The 17873-nt window shown below is 31.5% G+C and overlaps 1 protein-coding gene across 11 annotated transcripts in view; it reads left to right on the forward strand.

Annotated features, from left to right (window-relative positions):
- Window positions 1–17873, forward strand: part of Ccdc171 (coiled-coil domain containing 171) — a 454917-nt gene that overhangs the window by 300254 nt on the left and 136790 nt on the right. For all 11 annotated transcript variants that reach the window (XM_063251434.1, XM_063251464.1, XM_063251460.1 and 8 more), the window contains 2 exons: window positions 6288–6433; window positions 8278–8332. In XM_063251434.1, the coding sequence (XP_063107504.1) occupies window positions 6288–6433; window positions 8278–8332 (201 nt within the window). The remainder of the gene's footprint in view (window positions 1–6287; window positions 6434–8277; window positions 8333–17873) is intronic.

Below are 17873 nucleotides of genomic sequence, written 5' to 3' on the forward strand. Positions count from 1 at the left end.
TAGGAGGTCTGAAGTGCAGCTAAACATAGTTTAAACATTTATATTCAGAGAAAACATTACTGCCACATTACTGGATGCATGTCATGTGTCACAGTAAATTTAGCTACCTCTTGTCCATTTGTACTTTTCTGAGGATATTTTCCAGTCAAGAGAGCTTTCATGATTCTATTTTTTTTTTTTTTTTTGGCATTTAAAATGTGTCTTAACCATTTTTCTCCCAATTTTACCTCCTTATTACCTGACACTTTTAGTTCAACACAAAGTGTTTTACACTTTATTTACAATGCCCAAAACAGCACCCAATGTATTTTCAACTCTTTAATGAAATTTCTTTTCATTATACTTTACAACTGATCACTTTCAGTTAGTTTACTGGGTAGGATAACTTTTTCCTTTTGCATGATGAGATTTAGAAGGAAAATTTCAAAGGAATAAATGAGCATATGGTACCAATAATCATGAGAAGTTTTACAACAAAATCTTATAGCATGCTTTGAAATTTTAAGGGTGAATTTTCATTATTTATTTTCTCTAATTTTTAGTTAATCATCTACCAATGGCCTTTTTATAAAAGTATTTTTAACATTTGTTTTTATTTCATGAAAGTGTGATAAACCTAAAATTAACAATTTTATGTAATTTATATGTAAAAATTTTATATATGTATGAATTATACAGCAGAAACAGCACAGAAAATAAGTTGCCCTAAATAGGTGTGGATTTATTTAAAGATTATGTAGTGATACTATTCTAGGAGTATAATTGCATTAATTATATCTTTTAAATTTAAGTAGCCGTCTATGGTTATAGGATGCATTCACATCTGTTGTTTTATTAGACACATAAAATTTTAACTAGCATTGCCACTTATTCAACGTGGAGTGGATAAGTTATCTGATCTTCAGCTTTAATTCTTAAATATGTCACCCGCCTGTCACAATGAAAGATAAAAAAGCACCCTAAGGAAGCTAATTTAAATGTTCTTAATATTTCATGTAATTTTCCATATAAAAATAGTCTGTCAGTATTGAAATGTACTTATATATTAATTGTACCATATACCAACATTATTTCTGTTGTATATGTATTATAAACTTATCTAATTGTTTATCTCACAGATTCTTGAGCTTTATTTTAAAATAGTTTTTAGTTTTATTCCTAATTTTTTACCCAACCCTACTGTAAATTTGGTAGATGTATTATTTTAATTTTATAGTCTCTGTGTCAACTTTCATAGTTTATCCACCCTAAAGTCAGTTAATTCTTATTAATATTTTTTAGTTGAATTATTTCCCTTATTGGGGTTAATTTTAGTGGCCTGAGATGCTTTGTCCAGCTCATTGAAATCTAGGCATATTTATTCAAATGATACAGACAGTTATAAATTAATTTTCCCAAAGTTGTAGATACTTTTTCTTGATTTAGGAAATGTGACTTAGTTCTTTATAAGACTTGGGTTGTTGTCTTGCCTTTGATTTTATATGACTAACTTTTTATACTAAATTGAATAAGCCATTAGCTTTTAGTCTGTAGGAATGTGGATCCATAGATATTTCCCATTAGACAAAAGAAAATCTATAAAAGCAATATTCCCTGGGGCTCAGTCTTCCTAGAGGCCTAATGGTCTAAAGCACTGCTAGACAGTACCCTTGTGAGAAAGAACTATCTTGAGTGATTCCCTTGACATCCAGAAATATTAATTGGAGAGTTGTGCATATCCTTTCAGATAGCTTTATCTTTTGTGTTATACCACATTTATTAATCAAATATTCTGATTCATGGAATTCATGTTATGAATTTTTAATTTTTAAAACTATTATCAAACAAAATTATAAACCTTGTGTATGCTATAGTTTCAAATTAGAGTTTGCTAAAATAGTAGCATATACTATATTTAAGAAGCCATGTCGTTTTGAAAAGGTATTTTTGTGTTTTTTTGCTCCTTTTTAAACTTTACTTCAAAGAAGATCTCTACTGAACATGGTTGCATAGCTCTGCAAAACCCTCTGAATTGTATGAGAATTATATCCCAATAAAGCTATTATTTTAAGAAACATTTCCCTTTCACAAAATGTTTCCATAGATACAAACCAATAGAATTTCAATTTATATGTACAATTTATAAGCCTAGATAATGCTTTAGAAGTATAAAATTATAACATCAAATAGTTTGAGTTCTTATTCAATAGTAATGCATGATTATTATAGAAACTTCAGAAGCTATATATAAGAAAAAGACATGTAACACATGTTTGGAGTATTTTAATATTCATATTTGCCATGTATTTCATTCCTAAGCTTTCCTAGTATGTACTGTTTTCTTTGTGTCCATAGTTTGCTTTGCAACCTTTTTTGCTAATATATTTACTTATTATGACTACTTTAGGAAAAATAACACACCTAAGTATTTCAGATATAAGTTTAGGTTTCTTCTCTTGGACTATGAGAGATGTGTATGAGCAAACAATAGTATTTTTTAGAAAGCAATATGATAAAGATATTATATTAATACATTGTAATACATTTAAAAGTTTTTCTTTAAAAGATTTTGAACTTAAAATGAGAACTAGAGTCTTTAATAAGTGATATTGATGCATCCATTCTTATGTAAGTAGGATTTTTCTAGCTTTTGAAGACTCTTTTTATCATATTTAGCATTAACTTTCTAACAGCTAGAATTGTTCACAACACTGTTCAAAGATAAATTCTTTGATTTTTTTTTTTTTTGGTAAATATTAAGACCTGAGTACAAAATGAAGGCTGTATTGTGGATTATGTGAAATATCTCAAGGCTGTGCTGTTCTGATAACTGAACCTGTAGTGACCTTTCTCAGACACAATTACAGAGCTGTATGTTTTTCCTTTAATTTCATCAGGGGTTTAATTAGTATACAAATAAAACTTCCCTTATCTTCCTTTCTACCTAATTGGCTTGTCTTCGCTTATATATGAAGTATGTGAAAGTGGGCTGTAATTAGGGTGACCGTGTTAACCTTTTTTCCTCAAATGTACTGTTGCCTAAAGGCCTCAAGGCCTAAAAACAGTGCTTTGGATTATTGCTTTGCAATCACTATGGCTGTCCCATAGGTTTTCTCATGAGCAGAAGGGCTTTGGGTGCTGCAGGTTCCCACTGCTTAACAGGATCTTCATTCTTCTCCCCACTAAATGTTTATTGATTATCTCGCTGTTCCAGGCTCAGCCTCCAACAACTTAATATCAGGTGACAGTCAGGAGAGTTCTCCAAGTAATTAGAGTTGAGCATTGGGGGAACAATTAGGAGCAGAGTTATTAAACTTGATTTATCCTATTCTCTCCTGAACAGTTTCTTGGATATCAGAACATCACACTTTCACAATCTACCCTGGTTGAGAAATTAGTGGCTAACCTGCTGCTTATCATTGTTGCCTTGTGGCCTAGAGGCATACCCTCTTGGTTTCAGTCATTCAGTAGGAAATATTATGAGTCCATAAAGTTTATCATAGGTTTTAATTAGATGAATCTGAACAGGAGCAAAGCTGAATTTAAAATGGTATATTTCTGCTTTATTTTATATATATTCTATAGATATACATGTAAATATACTATACAAATAAATTTTGCTATAAAGTTCAGTGTGAATTTTTTTAACATTCTGTTTGTGTCATAAAAAAGTGACTTAGAGAAAAGATGTATTTTTGAACCACTTTTTAATGTCTTGGTGTTTTGCATACATTAGCATAAACCTTAGGACCTTGATATATGTATAGATTCCTTGGTAATGTCCTTCAACTCTTTAAAATTAGAATTTTATGCCTATAAATATGTTAACTATGATATTTTAAAAACTGTATTTTCATTTTCACTTAATAGGAAGTATGATTTATAATACTTATTGTTCCTTTCTGTGCCCTTGAAATACTGCAGGCTTTAGAAGAATTTGATGGCCCCCTGTCATTGCTCCAGAGAGAGAATGATACCAGAAAATTTAGATATACAATAGAAGTTTTAATGCTAAGAGTTATATCTTATTTTGAAGTATATTATAGGCAGAAAAGTCAAGTGTAGTTTTATAATGATCCAAGCCTATCAGTTCTCCCAGATTAGGCCAGTGAGCTTCAATCTAGATGAAGCTGGTAACAATATACTGAATGCTTGAAGAGTCCTTTTACAAATAAACTTTTCACAAATAGGCTTAGAGTTAGTGAGCAGGAGAATCTGAATATGTTTGCACGAATTTATTATTTCTTGGAAACAAGTTTAAGGTTTATAGGTAACTGGTGGTGGATCATTTGTATTATTGTCATACCTGAAAAAAGCATCTTTTTGTGTGTGTCCTAAAAGATATTGGAAATCCTGACCTTAAAAGGACTTAAATGGGTTTTAGTTTTTCTATGGAGAAATCTCGTGATGCTTTAGTGTATTTAACTGTCTTAACAGTGGAATAAAATTAGGTTTGTAGTAGTTTTTAAAAATCTATTCCTTGTTGTCTTTTAAAAGTTAATTTGATTCAGTTAATATTTCACTGTGGAGTGTTCTTTTTTTAATTTAGAGTGAATTTATTTTTAACTGATTCATAAAACCAAAAACCTTTAGTACCTGTGGGGTACTATGTGATGTTTAAATATAGGGGAACATTTCTTTTTTTTTTTTTTTTTTTGTCTTTTTCCTTTTTATCGGTACCAGGGATCGAACTCACGACTGCCTGCTTGTAAGGCAGGCGCTTACGCCGCTGAGCTAAATCCCCAGCCCTGAGCTAAATCCCCAGCCCAGGGGAACATTTCATAATGTTTAAATCAGGTCAAACATTTATATCTTCTCAGACATCATTCCTTCATGGTGAAAACATTCGGAGTCTGTCTTTGTCTTTCTAAAATATACAGTACTTTCCTTCTTTTGTAGTTACACTACTGTATAATAGCGCACCAGAACTTCTTTCTCCTATCAGTGAGTGATAACTGTAACTAAATACACACTGATCAACCTTGCAATGTTCTCAAAGATTTTTTAGTACTAGAAACTTTAAAATTCAGTATCTAATGAGTAATTATGGTTTGCCCATTTTAAGTTTTTTGATTCCTTTTTATCTAACAGCAGCTTGACTGCTTTAAAAGTGAACTACTGAATTTAAAAACATTTAATATTTAAAAATACTACCTGATTTGATATGTTGCTTCCAGAATGAATTGCTTTAGGTCCATGTAAGAAGCTTGAGTTTTAAACCATGTATTGTGAATGTTCTGAAAGAATAATGGTGGAAGAGTTTTAAACATAAAATTATAGCATGTTGTTTATTCTTTACTAGATTTGGGAAGCACAGTTATGGATATTAGTATGTGGCTAAATTCTGAGCAAAAAGAAAAACATGGATGTGCATGCAGTTAATTGTTTAGCTCCCTGATAAATAAACTGAAAAACTTGATAAACTTATTTTAGAAATTCTGTAGGCAAAGGAATGACAGATTATTAGTGGTAAGAGATACTTTGATTTCTATATTATTTTGTGCCCTAGAATCTTGAGGTTTGGGAAATTCTCCATTAAATTGTTTCTAACACCTTCAGCCCTAAACTTTCAAAGTGAAGTTGTACAATTTTATTTTGAAATCTTTCTCCTAAGTGGGTGTTTCAGATTAAAAATCAGTGAACATATTTTATACTTCTGTGACTAGGAAGACATTTACAGACTTTACGTGATTCTGAATGCAAATACTTTCTTACCTCTTCATATTAAAGTGTGTTGATCACATTTATGTTGCTATTCTTCATCTGAAATTTATTTAATGGGAAAAAAGTATATTTTAAGAATCCAATTTGTCCACTGAGAAGTCTAGGGCAACTTCTTATAAGATAGATTTCCAAATGAATTACTAAGTTGACCCTTTTTTTTAGGTATCTACCTTTCTCTCAATCATGTACTCATTTTGAGCATATGATGGTTTTTAAATTTAATTGAGTTAGATTCTAAATTTCATATGCTTTATTTCCTGAAATCTTTATTTTCATCATTAAATACAACTTGATATTTGTATAATCAGACATTTCTAGTGAGAACATAATTTATTTGCTATTCAACACTTTAACAAATAAAAGTCATATTTTATAGCAAAATATTTTTCAAAATCTTATTAGTTCTATCATTTCTAATTAGTAAATGTGTAGAAGTTTTGCAGAAAATTTGTTAAACCTTGATGTGTAATGACCCAACTCAACTTCTCAGTCAGTCTGTATTTTTCTTTGTTTAATAGCCTATGGCATAAATTGAAAGTAATTATCAGGGCTGACAAGTAACTCTGTTTTCTGTCTGCTTGCAGAGTCTCTCCGAGGCAAAGATGGAGCTGAGAAGAAAAGATCAATCTCTGCGTCAGCTCAATAGACATCTTACCCAGCTGGAGCAGGACAAGCGTCGACTGGAGGAGAACATCCATGATGCAGAGAGTGCCCTCCGCATGGCAGCCAAGTGAGCATTTGGACCTTGGGGAGATCACTTAAAACAGACAAAAGATCAATTCTCACTTTCATGCTCCGGGTTTTAGCCCTGGATAATACAGTGTTAGAAAACAAAAGTAGAGCTGTCTTTCTTTGAAATTCTCTGATATATCCTCAAAAAAGAAAACTCTTAACTCAACATACTAAATGTATATTTTATTGAGAAGCCTCGGAAAAGTATAAGCTTCCATATAACCTCTAATTATGCCTTTTTAAGGATCTGTTATATTGTTATGTATTTGAGACCATGTTTTTATTAATATGAAATTTAAGACTTTATTTAAAAATTTTACATAGTGTTTTCTGCCATGTATTCTTTATCCTCTTCTCCACTATTCTCAATTTTTTTCTGAATATATTCTAAAATACTAACAATGCACATAATATTTTCATAAAGAAATGTTAGCATACAGTCAGTATATATACCATAGTGTTTTAAAATGCAGCATAAACATTGAACATAGGAAATGTAATTTCATAGCTAAGTATTCTGATGTGTTAGATTAGAAAAAATATAGTTCTCAAGTGGACAACATTGTAAATGTGATGAGTGTTTTTCCTTTATCAGTTATCAAGTTGACAAATATTGTGAAGTTCAAACTGGACAGTTCTTTTGGGCATTTTTATTTGTTTCCACAACAAATTTTATGCACTACTTTAAGATAATCCTTGTATAAAAGACTTAAAGTCTTTTAAAGAATTAAACATTTGATTTAAATAAATTAAATGTCACACTTTGGAATAATACATGTACTAATTAAAAATATTTTGAGACAAACTGTTATTAAGCATAAAATACTGTGGGATGTGAATATACCCTATAAACTGTAGATTATACTCCATAAATCACAGAAAAGGGAATCTGCAGTCTGGTCTTATGATAGTGCTTAATGATAAGATGCATAATGATAAGATGAATTGATACAAAGCCCAAATATTAGCATATTTGAATATCCACTAATAGTTTTCTTTTTAACTGCAAAGTTATATAACATTGCACCACCATCTTAGGTGTATGTAGTTTTCATTTTAAAAACAGTTTTTGTTGCTATTGTTCAGGATCAGATTCCTCATACCAATTGAAGAGACTTAGCATAGATAATTTCCAGTGAGTCTTGTACCTCTGAGAAAATTCTGAGATTAGTGAAAGGATTACAGAACCTCCAGATTTATATTGTTTTTGTAACATGGCTGTCAAGTCAGGACTTTGACACATCTATGATCTGTGACCATAGGTGTATATTCTAACAAAACTAAAGAAAGCTAGTTTGAAATGTGGAGAAGTAATTCATTATTTGTAGTTTTCAGTTTATAATTTGAACTACATTTTTGTTTTCAACATATTTGTTCAAACTTTTTAATTATGAAAGCTCACTTCAAGGCCAATAGGAGACCAGTAACTGCATATTCCTTTGCAGGTCATAGAGGGTTCATTGCGTAATTATTACAGCACACACACACACACAACTGTGTAGAAAGGAAAATACCGTTTAGCATAATGTAAATAATTTATATTTTTGTATCATTAAAAATGTTGGTATTTTTCATTATAAATAAAAAGAATATATTTTTCAGAATATTTTTATTATCAATTATGTAATCATGATTATTTTTGCTTTCTTTTTCACTTGTGTGCCCTCCCCACAAGTGTAGGATAGGCAGCAAACGTGAATGCAAGAGTTAAGTATGGATATAGTAGGGTTTGTACTTTTAAAAGGATAACAATAATAAGCAAATACTATGTATCATACTACAGTGTATAACAGTTATAGAAAAGTTGGAGCTTTACTCGTATCCTATCTTTCTTTTTTCTAGAGACAAAGAATGTGTTGCTAATCATATGAGAACAGTAGAAAGTATGCTTCATAAGGTAATATCATTTTTCTTTACTGTTGTTCAATTTTTATTATGGTACTTCTAGATATTTTTATTAACTGCCAAGTACTTTAATTTGTAACTTTTAAAAAATTAATAATAAGTTAATTTGAAAATGATCGAAATCTTGGCTTATATGATGGTGTAATGATTTTTTTAAAGAATTCACTTTAGGTACTTGATAAAACTATAAAAATAGTCATATCCCTAAACTAGTATAATTGCACTTCTATGGTAATTGCTGAAAAAATCTCCAAGGTCACTAAGATTCTTTATGTCTCATAATGATAAAATATTTGTTTGACCATATTGTATAACCTCTTATCACTCTTAAACAGTTGCCCTATATATGTATATATAAGAGACAAAATATATTTTATTTGGCAATATTCATATACATTAACTTGACAGTACTGTTATTGAAACTGTATTTTACCTTCTTATAAGTAAAAATATATTTAACAATGTATTATTTGCAAATTTGATTACTTTTGTGTGATAAACTAAGTTATAATGCTGAACAGCATAAGAATATTGATATTAATGAAAACTTAAGATATTAAAAAATGGTGTTTTTTGTTCCAGCACTCTATCACATTCAAAAATTTTTAAATTTCATTATTTAAAAGTAGAGAAGTGTTATTTATGTATTCTGTTACTTTCTAATAGACAAATTTGTTGAGAACGCAAATGTAGTACTTTTAAGGTGTATAGAATTTGTGAATGAAACATTTAGAACAGTTTTGTGAACTAAATTTACTACATAGAATAGTTATATAAATCACTGGTAGTACAGTAAAACTAAACTTTTAAAGAAGATTTCAAATATACATTAATGAACTAATAATCATTTAAACATTTTATATATAATTGGCTCCTGTACTTTTACATTTTGAAAATGACTCATTATTTATCAGCATCAAAAAATCCAATATTCTGAGTTTCCAATATTCTTTTTTTTCCTCCGAATTTAACAGAGTTTAGCCCAGGAGTATAGTTTAAATATGGTCACATCGAACCATGTATATTGCAAATCTGAAATTTGAGTTTCAGAGACTTATTAAGAGAACTTCTCTGGTTAGACTTTTATACTTGCTAAATCTTAAGATCTGAAAGTCAATTATGTTATGTATGTGGCATACCCTTTTGTACACTTAATCTGGACTTTAAAATCCAATTGTTAAAAGAACTGATCTTACAAGATAAAATGAACCAATACTTTGAAGGAAAAAAGACACTCCAGTACCCAGTGCTGACCCCAGAGTGTCACGATGTGAAATCCAGCAATACTATTATTCTTTGTCCAGAGTGATTTTAGTCTGCTTTGGTTTGTTTAATTTCAGCATAAATGAAGATATGGATAACTGCGTATATGTTTAAGTGTATAGAATTGATAACCGTATTACTAAGTTTTTGTTAGATAGTTGAACAGAATTACTTGCAATCTCACTGTTTGAATTCCCACTTAATACATTTTACTTTTGTGTCTTGAACAATCATTTGTAAGAGAATAATATGTAAACATCAACTAGTGATTTATTACTTTTTTTTTACTTTTTCTTTGAAAGTATGTATTATATCTATCTGTTTACTGTTTTCTTTAGTCTTTTTTTTAATTTTGTCTTTTTCTTTTTTTATCAGTACCAGGGATCAAATTCACGACCACACGCTTGCAAGGCAGGCGTTTATGCTGCTGAGCTAAATCCCTAGTCCTGTTTAGTCTTTCTTTAAATAAAAAAAGTCCAGTTGTTCATTCTAACTGGAAGAAAAAAGATTAAGATAACTGCTCACTTGGGAGTGGAGTTTGATGTCAGAGAAAAACTATCTTAGATATGAAATATGCGTATTATACCTTCCTTCATATGAGAATGGCAAGATATACATTTTGAGTTTTTAAAAATTTCATATTTTCTTTTACAACTACATACTATTATAAAGACTACAATGGTAAATTGTATGATATATATTTTAAATATAATACTGATTGCCAATGGGTGATTATAACTATATAGTTCTTCAGTTGTAGTTCATCTTTTTTGTGTGTCACATGGGAAAAAAGATGTCTGAAAAATTGGTCAACAGCCACTATAGAATCACTTTTGTTTTATGGCTTTTTTTCTTCTCAGATTTAATGATTTTGATTTATGTCTTCAGAAATTTCTATTTATGTAGTGGTTTTTAAGTTATTTAGTTAATTACTTTTAAAGCTTGAAATGCTAATTTAGGAAAAAACTTAATTGATTGGTAGAGCTGACCTCTTTCCAGTGAAGCATGGATGAGGATGACAGGGCTGATAAGGAGGTGGCCCACAGAGTCCCTCTGAAGGTGTCAGAGAAGGCAGTCCCACCTGTCTCTGTGACATAGTACAGATTTGTTGTTGTTATTGTTTTGTTTTGTTTTTTTCCCCTGCCACTTTGGACTGTTCCGTTGCAATTACGCTGGTCTTGGAGAAATGAAGAGTTGTATAGAAAGAGGATCCAGGCTCATTCATGGTATAGGAAAAGTGGGATTGAGTCAAACTTCTTAGAAAAATGTACTGTGCCTAATAAAACAGCATAGTTGTCATTTGTCTTACTTCTTTAACACATTTGAAGACATGTATCAGATGTTCTAGAGTAAAACTAGGTTTTACCTTCCGAAATGAATTTTAATATTCTGACAGACTAATCAAACAGAAAGAATTTGTTTTCATGTGGACATTCTTTTCTTGAATCTTATTTTTTAATTTTATTAGTATATGTTTTTAGTACCTATTAAAAACATTGTGGGGAATTGGTTTTCTTACATTTTAAACAACTTAAATTGAACATGTTTAGGAAAATCTGTTAACCTTTTGTTTATATATTTGTTAATATTTAGGCTTGACACATTCCACTTAAGTTTTCAAATCTCAAAACTATATTACACAAAACGGTTGACCAGATAACAATTTTTAAATTCCACTTGGGGTTGATACTAGTATTTCATAAGGAAATATAGTCATTTTCATGTAGAAGTCTATACAGTTGACTCTTTGTATCCACCAGTTCTGCATCTATGCACTGAGCCAACCACAGATAAAAATACTTAAAAAAATTATATTTGCACAGATTTTTTTCTTATCATTATTCCCAAAATAGCGATTGTTCTATTAACAGAACATTTATGTTGTTTAATATGTTATAAGTAATCTACAGATGATTTAAAATATAGAGGAACGATTAGGGAGTAGCTTAGTGGTAAAATGTGTGCTTAACATCCGTGAGGTCTTGGTTTCAAGTCCCAGCATGAAATAAAATGAAATAATATATTTTATAGGTTATATGAAAATATTATGCCATCTTATAAAAGGGATTTGGCATCCTTGGATTTTGGTACTTTGGGGTGGTTAAGTCATGTGTGCTAGAATCCATCTGCTGTAGATATTAAAGGATGACTGTACTTTTTTGATTTTCTGAAAGAAACAGAAGTTTTTTAATTATATTTAAATATGTTCATATACATATATATTGTTTATGCCCTTTTTAAATTCACATCTGAAGTTATTAAGATAATGTTATTTGGGGGACCAATATCAGATTTGGGATCTAAGAAAAAATAAGAGAGAACAAAATCATTACAACTTTTCACAATATGCATTTCTTTATATCCTGGTTTCTCTTCAGGTTGTATAAATCTTTTGCCTTTTACACTTGCTTTTGAGTTGAATTCTTGGCTGATTGTTTAAAAAGTCATAACTACCAAACTTTTTTTTGAAAGAAAAAAAATTTTTAACTATTTTAAAACACACAATTCAATGGCTTTCAGTACATTTACAATGTTGTGCAGCTATTACAATGATCTAATTTTAGAACACTTTCATGGCCCCAAAAGAAACATCAAGCCCATTAAGCATTACTTCTTACTTCTTCTTCTACTTCCTGATAAACACCAATCTGTCTTTTTTCATAATGGATTTTCCTATTCTGGATATTTTATTAACTAGAGTCGTACAGTACTTGACCTTTGCTGTGTAGCCTCTTTCATTTAGCATAAGATTATCCACTTTGTGTTTTGGTATTAATATTTCACTCCTTTATGTAGACATAATATTCCATTGGACATGTCATATTTTGTTTACATGTTTGTTTGCAAACAATTATACTATTTCAGCTCTTTGGTTACTATGAACAAAAGTGCCATAAATACTGATGTACAAATTTTTTATTGAATGTGTCTTTTCAGTTCATACATACTGCATAATTGTAAGTAGGAGTGGAATTACTGAATCACATTGATAATACTATGCTTAACTTTTTTTTTCTTATTTTCTATTTTTTTATGCTTTTTGAGTAATCAACCAGTCTGCTTTTTTTTTTAAATAGTGGCTTTACTATTTTAGATTCCCAACAGTGTGTATACGTGTTCCAATTTTTTTGCATTGTTGCTTATACTTGTTTTTATTTTTAAAAAAGAGATCATGCTTGTGGGTGTGAAATAGCATCTCATTATGGTTTTCAATTGCATTCCCTAGTGACCAATGATGCTGAACATGTTTTCCTGTGATTACTGACTCATTGTATGTCTTTGGATAAATATTTAAATCCTTTGCCCAGTTTTTAAGTGGCTTATTTTTTGTTGTTGAGTTTTAGTTTTTCTATATATTCTGAATATCAGAATCTTGTCATATATATGTTTTAAAAATATTTTCTTTTATCATGGGTTTTTACCTTATGTCTAGATGGTGTTCTTGCATACACAGAGTTCAAATCTTGACAAAGCCTGCTTTTTCTTTCATTCCTTTGTGTGTGATCTATCTAAGAAACTATTACCAAATCCAAGATCATAAAGATTTCCTTGTGTCCATCTAATAATATCATAGTTTTAGCTCTTACGTTTAAGCTATTTATTCATTTTGATTTAATTTTGTATATAACATGAGAAAAGATCTCAACCTCATTCCTTTACATGGCTGTTCTATCATTCTGCCACCATTTGTTGCAAAGACTAGTGCCTTCAATGAATGACCTTTGTATTCGTGGTAGAAAAGGACTTGACCATGTGGATGTATGAATCTATTTCTAGACTTTCAATTGTATTTGATAGACAAAGGTCTAGCTTCATACCAGTACCACATTGTTAGATTTCTTTACTTTATAGTAAGTTTTGAAATCGAGAATTGTAAATCCCTAATTTGTTTCTTTTTTATGTATTGTTTTAGCTATCAGAGCTTCTTGTAAACTCCATACAAGTTTTAGGATCAGTTTGTACATTTATGCAAGTCGTATTCCATATGCCATATTCCATTGTGGCAATTGGAATTTTGACAATGATTACATCAAATTTATAGATTAATTTGGGGAGTATTTCCATTTTAAGAATATTGAATCTTGCAATCCATGAATATAGGACATCTTTTCATTGGTTTAGGTCATTAATTTCTTTTAACAATGTTTTCTAGTTGCATCTTCTTGATTAAATTTACTCCTAAGTATTTTATTTTTTATGATGCTATTGTAAGTGCAATTGCATTTTTAAATTTATTTTTCAGTTTCTTTCTTATAGAAACTCAACTGAATTTTGTGTGTTTTTGTATCCTGCAATTTTCTGAATTACCTCTAGTTTTGTGTCAGTGTATGTATGTGTGATTTCTTTAGACTTTTCTCTAGATAAAGTCGTGTCATTTTATATCTAATTTGGATGTCTATGGTTTCTATATCTTTTCTAATTTGTATGACTAGAACTTTTAATACAATGTTGAAAAAATAGTGGAGAACTGACATTCATGTGCTATTATCTTTTCTTAAGGGGAAAGGGTTTGGTCTTCACTATTAAACCCAATATTAGTTGTGGATTTTTCATGTATGTCCTTTATTAGTTAAAAAACTTTCTCTTCTATTCCTAGCTTTTTGAATCGCTATTCCCTTTTCTCAAGGAAGGGTATTGAGTTTTATCAGATGCTTTCTCTTTATCAATTCAGATGGTAGTATTTTTCCTCTTTACTTTAATTCTATTAATGTTTTGTACTATATAGATTGATGTGAATATTAAACATTCTTTAATTCCTGTAATAAATGCCACTTAATTATCCTTTTGATATGCGTCTGCCTTTGGGTTGGATTTACTAGGAGTGTGTTTGTTTTTGACAGTTTTGTATCTAAATTCAAAAGGAATATTGGTCTTTAGTTTTCTTGTTTTACATATATGTCTGGCTTTGAGAATGAAAGTAATATTGGCTTCATAGAATACATTAGGGAGTATTTCCTCCTCTTCAGATTTTGGAGGGTTGGAAAGAGAATTATATGGTTCTTTAAACATTGGGTAGAAATTCACCAGTAACAGTTTCTAGTCTTAGATTTTTGCTTTGTGGAAGTTTTTTGATTACTGATTTGATTTCTTATTATAGGTCTATTTATATTTTCTGTTTATTTGTGAGCTTAAAAATTTATGTGTTTCTGGGAGTTTTCATTGTATTTAGGTTGATTTATTGATATACAGTTCTCTTAGATTACTTTTTAGATTTGTAGGATTTTTTACTTTTGTAAGATTGGTAGTACTTTCTCATTTTTTAAAATTTTTTATTTTAAAGAGAATGAAACAAAAGAGAACAGAACAAAGCAAATCAGAACAGAATAATGCAAGCAACACAGCACTTCACAACCAGACATCCAGACATCAACAGTAGCTACCATAATGTCTCTTTTCTTTGAAATAGTTGAGCATACCTTCTCACACATAAATATCAAACATAACAATATAATATAAAATCATTCAAAAGAATGAAAGCATTATAGGACTTCAAAAACAAATAAAAGGAAATGAACAATGGCTACTATAATATCTTACTTTCCTCAAAAAAATTGTCTATACCATCACACATAATAAAATCAATAACCCTCAACAGGATAGTACCAATCAACACACAAGAACAAAAGCATGGTAGGACTTCAAAGCAAGATGATAGTAAATTGGCAATGGCTACCATGTCATGTTTTCTTCAGAATAACTGTTCATACCATTACACATAATAAAATCAAACAAAACAGAACAAAACCAATCATACAAGTGAATGAAAGCATTATAAGACTTCAAAGCAATATAATAGGAAACCATGATTACCATAATATATCCATCATATTCAAAACAGCTGTCCCTACCATCTGACATAAAATCTAACAAAAGAAGACAGAACAAAGCCAAACTTAACAAAAATGTGTAAACAATGCAAGAGTTCAAGATAATAAGAAATTGGCAGTAGCTTCTAACTTTCCCTCCCAGGTATTTCCCCCGCTTTGCTCTTACATTAACTATTTTGCTTTTGGATTCCATTAACTCCTTCTGTTTCTTATGCTAGGGTTCACATGTATGAGTTTGAACTGTTTCAGCCATGAACATGATCTCCAGTTGCGTCCATTTACCTATAGGAGCCTTGAGAGTATTCTGCCTGAGAGTAGCTGGGTAACTTTCCACTGCATGAAAATACCGTATCTTTCTTATCCATTCTGCGGTGATGGGCAAGTTACTTTTGCTTTTTTTTTTGGTCTCTTGTCACATGAAACAATTGTTTTCTCTCATTTGATTTTCAGTATATGAATTTGCTTTCCAGTTAAATGTGTTTCTGTATACATTGTATCGATGGATCTTGTTTCTTTACCCACTCTCCTTGTATTTCTTTTTATTGCTGACCTGAGGCCATCTACATTAATGGTTACGTCCAGCATACATTGGTTTGTCTTTTCCCTGCTATCCTCCTGTTGGTTGGCCCTCCACTTTTCCCCTTCATTCAGTTGCCTGCCTGTTTAGTGATTCTCCTCTGCTCTGTTCCTGGAACCATGGTCAGCTTTCTCTCTCTCTAGAATATCCTTTAGCACTCTCTGTAGGGTTGGTTTGGTAGTCATGAATTCCTTCAGTTGTTCTTTATCATGAAAGTATCTTATTTTCCATCAATTTTGAAAGATAGTTGTTCAGTTTAGATCAGTCTGAGTTGGAAGTTGTTTTCTTTCAACACTTTGAAACACTTTACTCCAAACTCCTCTTGACTTGAAGGTTTGTGTTGATAAGTCTGCTGTGATTCTGATTGGCTTTCCTTTATAGGTGATCTGTCTCTTTTCTCTAACAAATTTTAATTTTCTATTCTTGTGCTGAATTCCTGGGATCTTGATTATTTTATGTCTGGGTGTAGATTTACTTTGGTATGGCTAGTTGGAGTCCTATATGCCTCACTTATCCATTTCCCATGTTTGGGAAGTTTTCTTCTATTCTGTGAATATCATTTTAATTTTGTTTGTGTTGACCCCTGCTTCTTCACCTGTACCTATCATTCTTAAGTTATGATTCTTTGCATCATCTTGCAGCTGTTGGGTTGTTATTTCCTGATTCCGTATTCTTTTTAAGAGATCTTTCCTTTCATGATCACTAGCCGCAATCTTGTCTTCAAGGTCTGTCTTTAGTATCTTTCAAGCAGTTTTACCAGCTTTTGATTGAATTTTTAATTTCCTTTCTCTAAATGTTTTATGCATTATAATTCCTTTCTACATTCATTCAAGGTTTCCATCATTTTCCTATGCTTGTCTTTATTGTCTCTGTCTTCTTTAGAACTGCTGAACAATTATTTCAGTATTTTGTGATTTCTTCTTTTTCCTGAGACATTATTTCTGATTTAACTGCTTTTACAATCTCATGAAGTTGTTTCCTTACTTCAGTTGCTATCCTCTCAGATATTTCAGGTGTGTGACTTCGTTTTCTTCCATGGCTTTATCTCCCAGACTTATTCTGTGTGGGCTAAAGGTCTCACTGTGCCTTTTACTCCTTTGTCTTGACATTTTCCTGGGCTTCTCCCAACAATCTGGTTGTGGGGCCCCAGGCACTTCCCATGTTGGCTGCCCCTAGGCAGTGTAGGAGGATGAGACAGGCACCTGGGTTCCTCTAATTCCAGATTTATAGGGAGATAATGGCATGGAGCAGGTTTCTGTAGACCTATGCAGCTACACTGTGGCTTTGCTGATGATCATGGGTACTTGGAGGTGGGGCTGCTTCTCTCAGCCTGTGTGTCTACACTGGGACTCCAATGATGGTGGCAGACACATAGGAGTGTGTTTGTCTAATGGCTGCCTGAGGGAACCGAGGGCCTCCAATGGTGGCCTACAGATACACAGGGCTTACTTGGCTGTGTGTCCCTGCTCCTGCTGGCTGCCTGCAGGAAGGAGCCTTCTGGTGGCAGCTCCTTGAGAGTGAAGGCAGATCTGCTAGTTCTCTTGGCCCATGCTAGACGCCTGAAGGACAGGGCCTTTTGGTGGCAGCACACAGCAGGCAGAGATGGATCTGTCTGTCTGTCTCCCTCGGCTCACACTGGGCGCATGGACAAAGGGGCCTTCTGGTTGCGGCGTTTGGTAGGCAGAGGCAGATCTCCTGGTTCTCTTGGCCCGCTCTGGGCACTCTGAGGAAAGGGCCTTCTGGTGGCAGTACCCAGCAGGCAAAGGCAGCTCTCTAATTTTTCATTTTTATTCCTTATTTAATTTAGTATTTTTTTGTCAGTCTAAATAAGGTTTCAGTGTTATCTTTCAGGAAGTGAACTTCTG

Source organism: Cavia porcellus, unplaced genomic scaffold (genome assembly GCF_034190915.1).
Source record: "Cavia porcellus strain 051 isolate PalLab524CR breed Dunkin Hartley unplaced genomic scaffold, mCavPor4.1 scaffold_1, whole genome shotgun sequence".
Lineage (NCBI taxonomy): Eukaryota > Metazoa > Chordata > Mammalia > Rodentia > Caviidae > Cavia > Cavia porcellus.